This window comes from Accipiter gentilis, chromosome 14 (genome assembly GCF_929443795.1).
Source record: "Accipiter gentilis chromosome 14, bAccGen1.1, whole genome shotgun sequence".
NCBI classification, from domain to species: Eukaryota; Metazoa; Chordata; class Aves; order Accipitriformes; family Accipitridae; genus Astur; species Astur gentilis.
The window spans coordinates 14,703,569-14,720,325 of record NC_064893.1 but is presented as its reverse complement, the minus strand read 5'-3'; the positions used below and the strand labels follow the sequence as shown (position 1 = coordinate 14,720,325).

The window sequence follows — 16,757 nt, the reverse complement described above, 5'->3', positions numbered from 1 at the left end:
AAATGAGTTGCGACCTGCTACATGTGGAATTTGTAGCCAAGAAAGTTATTTTCAGACCATATAAACAAACACAAATGACAGGTGTGGGTTTGGGTTTTCTTCCTCCAGCTGTGCTTGTTACCCTTTCTGTGAGGTCTGGATGACAATGTATACTCCAGGTTTAACCTTGTAATAAGCCCAGGCTCTTTTTAACTCATTAATAAATGAATTGCAGAGCAATGGAGAATGATGACAGACTACCCTAGTAGAGGAACACCAGCCAACACAGACAGCTTCCATCACCTAGTTTGTTGGCATAAGCCAAGCATTTTGACAAGGTTCAGAAAAAAACGAGTCACATTTGGAAAATACAAACACCTTCCTAGTTTCAGCTATGCAATTTACCTCAATTCTATTCTGTTCAGTTTTATCCCATTTCCCAGCATCAAAGTGAAACAGAGTAAGATGAAATAGAACACGGGAAAACCAACAAAAAACCCCAACAAAAACAACCAAAACCCCCCCCCCAAACCCCCACCCCCCCCAGCCCCCCCCACCCCCCCAAAAAAAACCCAAAACCCCCCAAAACAAAAAAACCAAAAAGCCCCCCCAACCCCCCAAAAAACCAAAAAAAACCCCAACCCCCCCAAAAAACCTCACAAAAAAAACCAAACCAAAATAAAAAACCAAACCAAAATAAAAAACCAAACCAAAATAAAAAACCAAACCAAAAAAAAAACCCAAACCAAAAAAACCCAAACCAAAAAAAAAAAAACCCAAACCAAAAAAAAAACCAAACCAAAAAAAAACCCAGTAAAAACATTGCAAATACAGTCTGACTTTATGGAAACCATGTTTCTGTTCAGCAGTCCTGCTGCACCTTGACATTGCAAAATATTTATGCTTTTCAATTTATTTCAACTGGAACTTCACTGCTTCACTGCTTCCTCATGTGTAAGGACAACCTTACAAAACAAACCATCAGTGCTGACAGGTTTCCTTCTAAATTCAATTATCAATTCAGTTGCACATTGAGCGTTCAAAGGAAGGCAATACATGCTACAGGCTCCTAATTCAAAGGCATCTTTACAATCCCTTTTTATTTCAGGCAAAAACCCCAACAGATGAAACAAACCTGCAACTACTCAAGTAAATAGCCAAGACCTCATTAGTTTAAAAATTACTTACAGATTCTGACAGCAGCACTTGCTGAGTAACACTTGATTGATTTTAAGCATTGAGGGTAGTAAACTTTAAGATTAAAGTGCTGAATGAAGTCATGGAATACAACTTACTTTTGATCATCTTGTTACCATTTCTCCCTTCTCAAAATATTTATTCCTTTAAAATTATGTAATAACACAAAAATGCCCAAAAAGTATCAAATCAAAGATGCTATGTGCAGCAGCCTGTAGCGTGATAACTGCAGCTAAATCCAGCAAGGACCTAGAGCAAAGAAAACTATGGTTAAGGAAAACATCTACTCCTAGTGCTGTGACATAATTTGTGCTTTGAGTTGAATGGCCTTTGAAATACTTCAGGAATATGAAAATTCCTACTCTACCCAGCTACTAAGCTTGATTCTAACTTTAGCCTATTTTTATGAGCAGTGGAAGGTAAACTTCTCCAAATACAGATGCATTGTATTTTCATAATCAAAATCAAAGAAAGGCAAGGCAGTAATTCAAGCACCATCATAAAGCTAATTCAGGAAAAAAATAGGAGGCATCCTACTCTCGGGTATTTTCAGCCTTTGCTACCTCTCTTTAGTTAAGAAAAAACCCCATTGGATTTTTAGAAATAGTTAAACTATAAAAGCCAGTACTTCCAAAGAGGCTAGTGTATTTTGCAGAACTCGGGCAGATACCTACAGCAAAACACCAATGGCTTGCAAATAATGTTTGCTAACTGCATCCTAAGACACTCTAGGGACTTGTAGTCAGAGAAGCTGAGCATCCAGTTGCTCAGTAACATGAAGATGATAACTGCTCAGGGGTGTAAACACAGCAATTAGTAATGAAACTACGAATTTGGTGCACTGGCTTTGAAAGTAAGTGTGGTCAAGCCTGAAGAATGAACTCAAGTGACTCATTTCCTTTCAGATGAACATCAGAGGTTTTTCCTTTAGAAGTTGTCCTGCTGCAGGCTCAGGATTACCTTTAAATGAGATCCAGTAAGTGTTTTCATATTCTTCAGGCTAAAAGCTAGATCTTGTCCTTCCTGCCATACAGGCAACACAAGTGCTGCTTGCACTCAAGATTCAATTTAGATATTTATAATCTTGACAGGGTGGAAGACTGGCCACGGAGATCCTGCCCGAGTCCTCAGCCAGATATGAAACCAGTATTACTCATTCACTCTGGGTGTTCTATCCATAGCTCATGATCTATTGGCAATAAATGTTCTATACATGCTGTAATAGGAAGTAATGAAGCTGTCGAACTACTACATGATGAACCCACTCAAACAACTGACAATTTCAGACATTATATAAATTTAGTCACTAATAGAGAATTACACCACAAGATCAGAAACAAGCCAATTTGCTGAGGGTAGAGATTCTGCCTGACCCTGTAAATCCTGCTACTCCTCTGCTCCAACCCAACAGGTCAGCTTAAAGCTCTGCTATGGACAGTGTATCATAACGTTTGACTTTGACTTTGTACTGAAATAGAAGTGCTTATGTAATACAGCTACGGCTGAGAATTTATCACAGTACTGAGAGGTTCACTGCCCAAGCAATTCCTGCACAGCTGACCAGTGTTCAAATTTATAAGTTCTGCATGCCCTTAGGTCCCCAGTCTTAATTTCACACAAAGCGTAACTATTCCTTAACATCTAAACTCTTATTAGTTTTCAAACAGTAAAGTCTTCCTTTCACACCACATCTGCCATCCTACTCTTTCCTCTTAGTATAACAATAAAGCTTACATAGAAAAGCACTATCAGTTAGTATTTGGATTCCTTTGTCCAGCTGCTCAAACAACTCAGAAGCACCTTATTCTTTGGGGTTTAAAAATATGTTGTTTTACTGCAGTCCTTCACATTATGTAACCTAGGTGAAACAACAGCATTCATAGAAACTACACAACAATGCAATTTGAAAACACAGGTCCCAAGCCCTCATTAGCGTTTTGTAACTACTTTCAACAATGCCGATTTCCGACAACCCTGTGTTTGTACTCTTCCTTCCATACTTGCTTTTGCTGAAGGAATTTTCTTTACTTCACTTGGAGCGAGTTCTGTGTTGTGGAATTCAATGTCTTAATCATAAAAATCCAAGGAATACTGACTTAGTTTCACTCTTTAAGCTGAACTACAAAAAAAGGCAAAAGCAAAGACATTTTTTTAAATGGTAGATGAGAATGAAGAAGTGCAAGGCAGTAGTGAGCAGGTCTTAATGCTAAATATTACAGTTTGCACAACCACCGAAGTTTAATACCAAATTGCAATTGTGCCCATTGTACTGAAGAAATTTACTGCACTCAAAGCTAGCAATATTTCAGATTCCAACAAATCTATACGATCCAATATTACTAGAATGTAATAGAAACTGTTTTCAGATACTGACGTATTCCAGTCCTGTGCCAAAATTACATCAAGGCCAGTGCATATTTAAAAATTAACTTACCTGAGTTACAGATTTATTGATTAGGATCTTGCAAAGGGAAAACCAACTTTAGTGAGAGCTAAGAAATCTCAAACTTCTGTTTTCTGGTTCAAGTTGCAGTGACAAGCATAATGTTAACAAGGTGCTCCTACGTGTAAAATGTTGTATTATTTAAACACGAATTTTTTTCTTTGGAATTGAAAGCAAATTACTGAGATGACAAGAAATTCATAACATGATATACCCAATTCAAGAATTCCCACGTTTCTTCCCCACAATCATATATTGCATTTTTTTTACTTCATTTTTTTCCATTACTGGATCGTATCATCTCGACATTAGATGACAAATTTGGGGGTTTAAGAACAGTTCAAAGAGAGGGACACTATAATAACACTCAACATAAGCTGAAAATTTACAGACTCTGGCCATGTACTCAGCCGCAACAGCCTCCTCATCAAATGAGGAGCATTTTTACTAAAGTACATCTTTGAACCTTAAGTTTAAAATGTTTCTTCATTCTACCACTATTTGGGCTTCACTCTTGACTACCTGAGTTGAGAAACTCAGAACAAAAAGAGAGTAATTTTGAACTGCCTTCCAAGTTCACTTTGCTTGTACATAGTTATTTGACCTTTTCTCACTGTCTTTTCACATATTCCTGCACTGATATTCCAAATAAAAAGAAGGCCGGAAAGAGGTGTGCGAGTTTGGTTTAATTACCTGAAGCACTTCCGTGCATTGTTTAGTTGAGGGTTCAGCTTCAATCATACCTGCTGTGGCAACTGTATTAAACTTCAGTTTAATAGACATTAGAGCAGAAATACAACATCCATCAGAAACATGAGAACAATTTCCATCTTTTTCTTTTTTATTTAACCACATAAGTACATGTCAACAGTTGGCATAAACTTCATAAAAATACAGTACCTTTTTGTGCTGTAACACTAGTCACAATGTTTATATAAAGATTTTTTCCTGCTGCTTTGAATTCAATTAACATTTTAAAAAGTGACTTCCCAAAAGCCCTTTTTGTGATAGTTTCCTTATAGAAATTTTTCCAAAATCTATTCTGTAAAAGTTAAAAAGCTAATGCATTTTCAGCCATTCTCCCTCACCCTCTCAATAAAACAGATTTAAAAAAAATAAGAAGTCTTAGAATACTGATCAGTTGTTACACTACTACTTTATCATAGGTTCCCGTTTATTTGATACTGTTATAGGTGTGATGGATGCTATTCCCACAGCACCTAATATTGGTAGATGCTATTAGGGCTAAAAAGACCAGTCACATCAATAGACTGATGGCTGAACAACAAAAAAAACAAAACCAAAACCAACCAAAACAAAACAAAAAACAACAACAACAAAAACCACAAAAAAAACCAAACAAGCCAAAACAAAACCAAAACACAAATGATACACAGAGAAGCACTAGAATTTAGAAGTCTTATACTGCAGAATCACAACTGACTGTGATACTTCCCAATGGCAATAAACATATAAAAATTCTATCAAGTCAGTTAAGCAACTAAAGGGTGTCCTCGGAAAGTGAATTCTCTAAATTCTTTATTACCTATATTGATGTGACACCAAGATGACAGAAAAACTACAGAACCAGTCTAATATTGTCAGAGCAATTATACCCAAACAATTGACTATACCCATACCACAATTATGGTTAAATCTCATTTTTCTTTAATGCTGCTGATAAAATCCAGGCAGGATCTAATACATGAGGAAAGAAAATAGGGCATAAATTTTGCAAGTAATTTCTTATCAAGTTAGGCGCTGAAGGTCTAGTTAAGGCAGTGAAGGATTTATTTACTATCTTTCTAAGGCTATGACAGATTTTTCCTGAATAAAGCATTTTCCCTTAAAAACTTCACATATATTATGCCAGCTTATTCTGAATGCATAAGAATGCTAAAAATTCTTGGACACTGAGAAGCTAAACTATTGCTCACTGCAAATATTACCCTTATTAGTCTTTTTTAATATCAGTAAGATTCCAAGAACATGCACCTAAATAATGAAGTTTCAAGTCTGCCTACAAACTTTTCCATTTCAAGAGCAAGCTTAAAAGCATGTGTTAAAGTGATCCAAAATGACGAATGTTCTTAATCCTCTCAAAGAAAAAAAAATGTATTTATCTCAGACAGCTAGTGAAACTACATGACTCTTAAGAGAATTTCTAGTATCACCTTGTCCAGAAGGAAGATGGGTAATGAAAGTGACAAGAGAAATGTGACGCCAGACGCTATAGCACCATTCCTTTTGTTCCTAGCTGCTAACACCAAAGCTTTAAACAAACTTGCTTTGCTAAGACATTCTGACAGTCCCATTTCACAATAACATTGTTTTGAGAATGGAGTTACTTTCCATAGCTACTTTTAACTCTGATTCAGTGTTAAACAAAATGTGCAAACATATAATCATTTGCATAGCAAATCTCAAGGGACTGACCCCGAAATAGAAATCCAAACTGTTAGGTTTAAGATATTTCTATAATCAGAATTCACTTAAAATGGTAAAAAATAAAATACACGTTTTTCCATCTTAAGTCTAGTAGAAAAGGTATTTCTGATTTAGAATTCTTCTAGTTACTGGTTTAAAAAGTTGAAAGACTGATGGTTCTTTGCACTGAGATGTTACTCTTTTAGAACCTTCAAGACTCTGTAATTGCTGTTTTCAAATACTGTGATGAAATATGGCCTGGAATCCTTGCTCATAAGGGTACATAAAGGAATTCTGCCACTATTAGCAGGATCTTCGACATCCCAAATTTCAGGCATACTGCAACCAGGCCTGGAAAACATATGAATATGAAAAGAGAAATGAAGAAATGCCATCCAAAAACATACAGCTTGCTGAACTCAGTTTAATCCCCCACCATGAATACTTGATTGTGCTATCTATATTTTTTTAAAGTTTTTCTTTATACTAGAAATTCTGATCAGATTACAAAAATCAATACATATAGTAGTAATTGGAGAATGTGTAAAATTTGTCTGCTTTTGTGGTTACATTATTAGAAAGAATTTGGAGGAGGAGGCATATAAAACAACTCAAATTATACAATATACATTACCAGGGACCCTTAAAACTTCCTATAAAATGGAGGGTGATGTTCACACTCGTAATATTTCGAAAGAAAACTCAGGAAATAAAACACCTTTTAAGAAAAAAAGTAGTAACTCCTTGCTTTTTTACTACAGGCACAGAACCAACAGTTATCTTTTGAAGTCAGAATTACTGAGAATTTCCTAATTTTGTCAAAGATAAGAGCAAAGAAATAAAACAGATTCATTTCACTTTATTCTAAATGCAAAGAAAATAAAATAAACAATCCAAACTAATTGTGTTCTAAAGGCCAAAAATTAGAGACAGGAAAAAACAAAAAAAAAAAACCAACCAAAAAAGCCACAGCTTAAATGTGACAAAATTTTCAGTGACCAGCAATGGTCATAATATTTTGGTGCTCAAACTATCTTTTACTCTGCACTTTTTATTCATACTCGGCTTTCATTATACACACAAATCTGTTCTTGCCATCACAGAATAATGACTTGTTTCATCTGTGAATCAATTCTGTATTTTACAGTGAAGTTTAAAAATACATTACAACACAGCTTTTCATGTGCACACAAAGACCACGAGGCTGCTAATGTGGGTAAAGTTAACTATGCTTATTAGTATCTGGAGACACTGGACAAAAAAGGATTTTGGATACTTAATAAAGCACAGATCAGCATTTCAAAACTAGTACTTGATATAAATCTTAGACTACATATTTGAGCAGCATATCATTCTTGTGAGAAAGAGAGAGATTACTCACTTTTTTCTGCTTATGCACAATGACTCTTCCAGAATGTAGTAATTAACTCCTAGTTTTATCAATTCTCTTCTTACTTCTTTTGCAGGTTTTCGACTGTACATGGAATACACTACTTTAGTTCTGGCCCTTCAAAAACAGAAGTGTAAAAATTAGCTAGCAACATAGAATGAAAATGTAAGCTTTAACTTTATACTAGACAGGAAGGCTTTTTATTTCACAGGACAACTAGGCTAAACAAAGTTTAAATTAATAGTGCCATTTGCTTTAATGTGATTATTTCTTCACAAATATAATGACTCCAAGAAAAATGCATTCAGCCCTTTGATTTTCTGTAGCAGGAGACAACTTTGTCACAAGATCCATGGTCACTGTGAACAGAAAATGTAAAGATGTCAAAGCAATGTATTCACCATATAATAGTCAAAGCTAGAAACAACCTTGCTTCGACTGGAGGCAATCAGAAGAAATCATCTGCCAAGTCTCTCCGCGAAAGGTCATACTCATTGCCCTTGTTCAGACTTTTTAAAATGCAAAGTGCAAGACCTGATGGCTGCCTATCCTGAATCAAGCAAAATCATCCCCTGTAAACCATGATCCTGTTTATATTACCCAGTATTATCCTCCTTTGATTGTGCAAAGCATGACATTGTTGATTCCTATTCATTTTCTGATACTGTATCACCTCTAGCTTATTTTCCCCAAACATGCCCTGTCCTGTATTTTTGTAGTTATAATAGAATAGAATATTTGAGTTGGAAGGGACCTGTAGTGATCATCTAGTCCAACTGCCTGACCAATTCAGGGCTGACCAAAACTTAAAGCCAGTTAATGCCAGACACAGAACTAAGGACATACGGCATGTAAAATGAATCCCCTCCTTATCTCCTTTATCCCTCTCTATCTTGTTGTTTTCTTGGGGTTTTTTTAACCAGTTTTACCAAATTACCAAAAAATGATATGATATTAAAATTAAAAAAAAAAAGAAATTCATGACCTTTTCAGATAAATCAATTTCAATTTAGAAAAATTTCCTGATTTTGAAAATGACAAAGTACAAAACTCAGTAATTCCATTACAAAATTTCAGTTTCAACTAGTCTTAATATCTGAATAATTAGATATATTATCGTGAAAAAAATGACAACCAATCACAGAAAGCTAATAGGAATAACTAAAATGGCTATCTTGAGAAAAAAAAATCAAGTCTGTCTACAATGTCAGGAGTAACTAGAATGAAGAAAGGATATAATAGTACACATTAATTTGAATTCCATAATTATATTCTGATTTTTTTTTTTTGTATGTAAGTTTGAAGCCATACCTATCCTACAGTACATCATTTGAGGAATACAAATCCTGAAGAAATACTGCATGTGTTTTCAATGTGACTAAAGTAACAAATCAAGTTCTATGGGGTTTTAACAAATTTTACAATGTAATGCGATGCCATTCCTATTTTGTATAACCAGCATTAAAAGAATCAGTAGCAAATAAAAATAAATCCTCAACTTCAAAATTTACCTTAATCCTGCATCTTCATAGTGAGGATGATTTACAATAGGATGAAGTGTAGACAGTTTAACACTTGCCATTGTAGGCATGGCTCCTGCAAAAACTGCATCTGAAATACAGAATGAAAGGCATGTTTGAAATGAAGAATCAAGCAGTAAAAGCAAAGAAGCAATTGTCAAATATCTAAACAGTAATCCTGTAGAAAAAAACATAAAAAGAGGGTAGGGTGCTCTTTTTGAAAAGGCCTTACATGGCACCAACAGGAGATACTTTTTTTTTTTTAAAAAACCTTGAACTTAATAAAAGTCATCAGATAACTAAACATCTAAGAACAGAGATGGAATACATCTTATTTTTTCTTGAATGGGTAGAATAACATATTCACTATGACAACAAGTTTTTGTCACTTCTTACACCATTGTTAAATGGCCAATAAAATCTCAGTCCACTTCAGCTCAAAAGCGTTTTCCTGCTAAAAAGGTAACTACTTTCCAGCTAGTTTTCTGACACTTTTACTCATTTCAGTAAAAGGACAAGTGCAACCACAACACACATACTTTGAATTCTTGTCTAGCAAAATGATGATCATGGACCCACATACAGGACCAGTGTTATTTAAGTAAAAACCTATTTAAATTGGACTTTGCAAACACACTTTCATTGTAGAAATATTACACTAGGGGCTAGAACTTCCAGACTGGTAGCCTAGAGTCTAGCAAAGTAAGCTTTCGGTGTGTTTTTTTTTTTGTTGTTTTTTTATTTTATTTTTTTTTTTTTATTTGAGATAACTTCTACATGGACAAGTGTATGTGATTAAACCATGGCTTTAGGATAGTCCCAAGGCAAAGCCACAGATAGTTAAGTAGCAATACGTCTGCACTCATTCATACCAAGTTCATAGTTACATCTCACAGTAAATGGGGAACATCATACATTATTGAACAGTTTACCTTGTCTGGTATTGACTTTTATCCACTCTAAGAGTTCCTCCTGTGGCAAATTGCTAAATTCTCCCATGATGTTCCACTGAGTTTGAAGATTTGCTGATCCCTCTATTGCCATCAATGCTAAAATAGCAAAGACCAATGTTTTGGGCTGGATTTTACAGAAGAGCCATCCAAACAACTGAAATGCAAGAATTGATTAATTTCTAGACAACAATTCTATAATATTGTATGCAGCACAATTCATTTTTTATTCCTCTACAATATGAAACATCTCTGCTATTGCTTCTCCACTAAACTTCAGTGAGACCTCATGAGAAGTATTCAAAATTGACATTAATGCAGCTTTTAAAGTTGTAGTTCAAATGTCAAATTCTGCAAGTAAAGATGAATCAATAATCCTAAATGCACTTTTACAGTATTTTATCTATTGATATCAAGAGTTTCTAGCTATAGTATATGGATTAGAGATTGTACTGCAAACTTCCAAAAATGTATCAGAGAAGCAGACTTTGGGGATATAAGGTTAATGTTGCTTTATATCCTACTCTTCCCTTTCTTGAACTGAAAAAGATGGCCCTTGGCATTTTTGCCTAAAAATAGTTTGCTGGAGGGTCTAAGCAAATACTCATCAATAAGTGAAATGGGTAGTTAAGAAGAAAGAAGTACCAAATTTGCTATGCTGAAGTTTAGTTGGAGCAAGAATACTTTATCTCATCCATATCTGACCTAAACCATAAATAAAAGAAGGAATTACTTCCCCCCCAAGCTTTTGTTGTTAGAAGGCTTCACATTTCAAAAAAATCAAACCTGCACTAAATAATTAAAAAAAATGGGTAAAGATACTCCAAATGAACTGTATTTAAAACATGAAACGATAAAGTTTCACAGTAAAACCTCCCACTAGGCTGACTACACCAATTAGATAGTGTATGTTATCTTTGTTATAAAATAACTGTTAACTACTTTAGATTATTAACCCCCTCAAGACACGTCTCCAAAAATACAGTGCACTCTACTCTCATCCTCAAAGACTTGCTAAACACTCTAGCAAGAACAGCAATACCATCCAGGGAAATTTAATATACCAAATATGCCTGACCACTGTGAAGGTCTAGAAGGATAAAGGGAAACCAATTCATTTACTACTCTACGTGAGCAAACCCCCTTTTTAGCAATAGTTGCAAAAATCTCACTTCAAGAACATGTTAGAACTTTCAAATTCTTTATTGATTTCCATGGCTTTTCAAATCCAAGAAAATCACATTCCTATCATACTTTTATAAAACCTCATTAATGTTCAAAGTATCTATATTTACCACTATTTTGTTTACATAAAGACCCTAGAATGGTTGAACATCTATGCAATGCAAAAGAAGCATTTCTTTTATGGGATGCTGTTCCTCATGTGGTTTTTATACTGATTTAAGATTTTTTATTTGTTTTTGTCAATTTAATACATTAAGTCTTTCTCCAACTATTTTTCTTTGTTTTCAAAATTTCCACTCAGGACAGTGTAATTCCTTCGAACAGAAAGAGGAAATAAACGTGTGGATGTAAATAGTTGTCATTTTTATTGTCTATCAGGTGCCCCAAGCTGCAACACTGAGGTAACGGAAAGTACACAGATTTATACAATGGGCTGAAAGAACACAACATACAAAATTCCTTTTCCATTTGCAGAATAATTCCAGTATGTCTTTTGCCTATTTTTTCATTTTTCATTTGTGGTTATAAATGTCCATCTCGGGCTGACTGTTCACTAATAAAAGGGTATATTTTGAAAGGCAGCTGATTAACACATTATCTAGCTATAGCCTCAAAACAAATCAGTTATACTAAAAAAGCACTGCAGGTAAACTTCCATGGTCTGCTAGAGGAAAGGATAGTGTTGACCTCAATTACAATAAGATAACTGCATATGTTAAATTTGCTTAAATTTTTCTGGCATCTGTAAAAACAAATTGTTGCTTATTAACTTACCCTTTATGCAAACACCTAAAACTTTACATAATGATAAAGGTACCAAGTGTTAATCAATTGTTTGGTCACAAGTCCCATTTCCCCTTCTCATCTCCCTCCATCGCAGCAATTCTTCTGAATCAGTATTGTATACACAGTCAGATTTTTCAACCTCAAAATACTACTTCTGCTCAGCAGCCAGTATTACAGAAGAAGCTCACTAAAAACCACTTGATATTTTCCTGATCCTACCAAAAAATAAGCAGTTTTCTTATCCCCTTGCTTGCTTAAGTCAGAGCAGTCTTAGAAGTGGTCTGATCCACGGCAGCTTAACAGCCTTATGAGCCAGTGTTTCTCTCTCATGCTGAAGCCAGTCATGTATTACCTGGAAGATTACGAGCTGCTCCCTACTAAAGAAAGAGTGCATCAGTCAGACCAGAAAAAATTCTGCTTGTCTTTTACAGGTATCAATCAGCACCAACCTAGGGCACATGCTGAACCTTCGCAAAAGAACCTTAGCTGATAACGAGACAAGGGAATCAATTTTATTTTTACTTACATCATTCACCTAAAGTTGGGTGCTCTTGAACACAGATACGTACTTCTCTCTCCTAAGGCCCAAGCTGGGGCCAGGAATAATCACAGGCTTTATTATACAGGGCAGCTGGTCATTTATCATCTTCTGCACAGAACAACTGTCCAAACTGCAGGAATCTAAATCCTTACCTTCCCTAGCATTCAAGACCTACTTCTTTCAAGCCAACTATGCCTCCATGAAGCTGCAAAGGAGGAAGAAGAGGTCGCTGGACGCAAGCCATCTGGTCCAACTAGGGCAGCTTCCAGAAGAGGTTCCCATCTGCATTTGTAGCTTCTTGAGAAGCCTACTCTCACTCTACAACCATATGAAACAGCAGAACGACCGAAGAGCCAAAACACAGTTGGATACAGAAGAAAATATTGATAAAATACTCTGAACTTGTCCTTCTTCCAATATTTACACAGTGATAACTTGTAGCATCCTCTAAGATCTAAACGACAATGATCACCAAAAGCACCAGTTTTCATTAACTGGCCTGATGACCATAGTTGCAGTACTAAAACAAAAAACCACAATGAGCCAGGATGACTTACTGTAGTACCATTACTCAGGCGCTTTAAAGAAATAAAAAGATCATCAGCTGAAAACTTTTACTAATTTGCCATGTAGAGGCTAACTTACTATACAGAAAAAAGCAAATGAGACTATGTATTAATAGAAACCATTCCTAGCAGCTCATTTTTCAGTCATTACCAGTTGCAAGGTACTTTTTCTTATCTTTCAGAGATTATTTCTCTCCATACAGCAAAAAAAAAAAGCAGCAGTTCAGATTTTTTTTGGTTTTCAATTCTCAGAAGGCTGAGAGCCTTTTCCTGTGGCACAAAATACAGAAATACTTTCAGTTCTAAACTTCACCCACTGGAAAATTCTATAAAAAATTTTCAATAACAGGGTAGAAAAACCCATCAATTTTCTTCTAGGAACACACAGTTAAAACAAGAACTAAGAACAAATTAACTTTGCACACAACTCCTTTATACTGTAATTATTCTCTAGCAGTTGTATGTCAGAAGGAAATAAGACTTTTTTTTTGTTTTTTTTTGCTTTTCTGACTTGTGAAAAACAATTTCATTTCAAATTACTCAGAAACACCTCGTTAAAGTTCATTTACAAAAATTTAACCACAGTGAAACTGCTACTACTTAAACAACCAGACCATCTAAGAGGACACCAATACCCCAACAACAACTAACTAAAAGCTGGGAAATACCGTACAGCTGTGAACCTTACAGAATAGCAAACGTGTACACGAAATTCTTAAGTCCCAATACTCAGTTACAAGGTGGATAAATAAAGTTACTTTTTGAAGAGTTTTTGACACTTTTTTAGCATTTTATATGTTCACTGTATAGATTCATTTGATGTTGGCAAACACTCAGCACTTCTACTTATGCCAAGTAACGAATCAGCCATCAAGAAAGGGAAGAGCACAATATTTAAGCAGACTGATACTGTGTAGCCTGTCCAGCATTATAAAGAACTGTCCTTCCATGAAAGAACATCCAGGGAAGCAATCCTGTTTTCTGGGAAACAATAATTTGTTCAGCTGCCTTAACAAGGAACAGCTTTCTCCTCTTTGCATAATTCTGTCTCACCTTCCAGTTGTATGACACAAGTATTTTATGTTCCACAGACAGTAACTGCCTTCACCATACAACCCTAATACACCTTTAGGACAGGCTTCAGCCACAGATATTGTGGGAAAAACAATGTTTATTGGGCATTATAGCCTGTATCATACTGCACATGCACAAGACAGCCAATGTTGTACACACACCGTCAGTTGTGGCACTCCAGATTTTGAGTACTGAACTTTGTAATGTTACTCTTGTACTCTTTCAATTTTCAGCAAACCTAATGACTCAGGTTTCTTACTAAAATCCTAATTTTCTTCCCCAGCCGTTGCTAGTTTCCCCACTCTGTCAAATATTTTTTCTTTTCCTTCTTCTGCATTATGTCCGTAACAGTTCTTACTACTGGATTCTTTCTCCCACTCATCCTCATAGTGGTGTCCTCCATATAGACATTTTCATGAGTTCCCCATCTTATCTTCCCAAATTGTTTTCTTGTTAGTAAGCCCAGCTCAGTATTAGTCATAATCTTTCACTCTTTCAATAGGGGATACTTACTTTATGTGATGCAAATAACACTTTCTACAAAATCACAGCATGGCTGAGGTTGGAAGGGACCTCTAAAGATCATCTGGTCCAGCCCCCCTGCTCAAGCATGGCCACCATAGTTGCCCAGGACTATGTCCAGATGGCTTTTGAATATGTCCAAGAATGGAGGCTCCACAACCTCCCTGGGCAACCTGTGCCAGGGTCTGGTCACTCTCACAGTGAAAAAGTGTTTCCTGATGCTCAGAGGGAATCTCCTGTGTTTCAGCATGTGCACACCGCCTCTGGTCCTGTCACTGGCCAACACTGAAAAGAGCCTGGCTCTGCCCTCTTTGCACCCTCCTTCAGGTATTTGCACACATTGATAAGATGCCCCGAGCTTTCTCTTCTCCAGGCTGCACAGTCCCAGCTCTGCCTTTCCTCATAGGAGAGATGCTCTAGTCCTTTAATCACCCTCATGACCTTTTGCTGGACTCCAGTATGTCTGTGCCTCTCTAGTACTGGGGAGCCCAGAACCAGTCCCAGTGCTGCAGCTGTGGCCTTACCAGCGCTGAAGAGGGGAAGGATCACCTCCCTCAACCTGCTGCAACGCTCCTTGTAACGCAGCCCAGGATACCATCGGCCTTCTTCACAGCAAGGTTATGTTGCTGGCTCACGTTCAACTTTGTGTCCACCAGAACTCCAGGCCCTTTTCTGCAAAGCAGCTTTCCATTTGGGCAGCCCCCAGCATGTACCGGTGCCTGCGGCTGTTCCTCCCCAGGTGCTTCCCTTTGTTGAACTGCATGAGGTTCCTGCCAGCCCATTTCTCCAGCCTGTTGAGGACCCTCTGGATGGCAGCACGCCCATCTGGTGTACCAGCCACTCCTCACAGCTTTGTACCATCAGCAAACTTGCTGAGGGTACAGTCCGCCCCATCATCCAGACCATTAACAAAGGACATTGTATGGGATTGGACCCAGTATTGACCCCTGGGGTACATCTCTAGTTACTGGCCTTCAGACTTTGTACACCACTCTCTGGGCCCAGCCATTCAGCCAGTTTTCAATTTACCTTCCTGTCTGCTTCCCAAACGACTGCTTACCCTAACTTTTGCTGCAACTACAAAGCTCCTAAACCAGCTATTTAGATAGAGATTCAATCAAGTTCACTTATCAAAACCACAGCTACTGAAACATGGAAAGCCAATTCTAAGATCTTTTATATCTGGAGAAAATCTAGAAACAGTTTGTGTTATCGATGATTTCAAGCTAGGAAAATTAAATCTGAGTTAGGCATATGACTTGATTCTTGAGGCTGAAGTTTTCAACATGCAAGACTTCAAAACTATACTTCTGGAAAGAATACACAAAAAATATGCAAGGCAATAAGCTCTAAAGAGCTGTGAAAACACAAACACTGTTTGGATAAAATGAATAGTCAATAAAAAACTTGCAATAGCACAGAAACGTGTAAATAACTAAAATCCAATGTATGCCTCCCTGTGCTCAAGCTCAATACACAGCATATTAACTCATATAATAATACAATTGGACAAGTTGCCTAAAACAAGATATTGGCTTTATTTGGGAAGAGGGGAGAATGGAACCATATTTTTTGACAGGCAATATAATCTGGTTTATTTTTAATGGTACACTCAGATTCAGCAATTACGCACACAGAAATTTGCTTTAGGACAAATATCTGGGTAATACTGTAAGTACTGAGATAGCTACAGGATTAAAAAACACCTTACCTGCTTTGAACACACCAAGGAAGCCATAACACATAGATGTGGTGTCAAAAACAGTTTTAGTCTCATGATTAAAATTGCTAGGACACTGTATGCCAACAGCTGCAATGCATGGTATACCAGCTGAAAAAACCAAACCAAAACAAACCATACAGAAGCATAATATTTGCATAATAATATTTGCATACTTTTCATTTACATCTTAAACATACAACTTCATTTTCAGTATAGCTTAAGTGACAAACTTGTCTGAAAAAGAGTCCAAATCAAAGTAAAGATCTTCACATTTCAGATGGTGATAAGGACTTGTTAACTTTTTTCTAAAGTCTATGTAGTATGCTAAGGTATGGAACAACAGGAAGGATAAAGATTAACAATAAAACCAAAAGGAGCTGGAGAAATTGCTAGCTATGCAGAAGATCCTTGCTATTTAATACCTAAAATACCCAAGTATGAAATGAAAGAAGCA

At 36.4% G+C, this 16,757-nt stretch overlaps 1 protein-coding gene across 2 annotated transcripts in view; it reads right to left on the bottom strand.

Annotated features, from left to right (window-relative positions):
• Positions 1–4,449: 4,449 nt before the first annotated feature.
• Positions 4,450–16,757, bottom strand: part of DPY19L1 (dpy-19 like C-mannosyltransferase 1) — a 51,665-nt gene continuing 39,357 nt past the window's right edge. For both annotated transcript variants that reach the window (XM_049816313.1, XM_049816312.1), the window contains 5 exons: positions 16,292–16,411; positions 9,889–10,063; positions 8,948–9,047; positions 7,428–7,553; positions 4,450–6,397 (listed from right to left, as the gene is read on the bottom strand). In XM_049816313.1, coding sequence (XP_049672270.1) covers positions 6,241–6,397; positions 7,428–7,553; positions 8,948–9,047; positions 9,889–10,063; positions 16,292–16,411 — 678 coding nt within the window. In that variant the 3' untranslated portion in view covers positions 4,450–6,240. The remainder of the gene's footprint in view (positions 6,398–7,427; positions 7,554–8,947; positions 9,048–9,888; positions 10,064–16,291; positions 16,412–16,757) is intronic.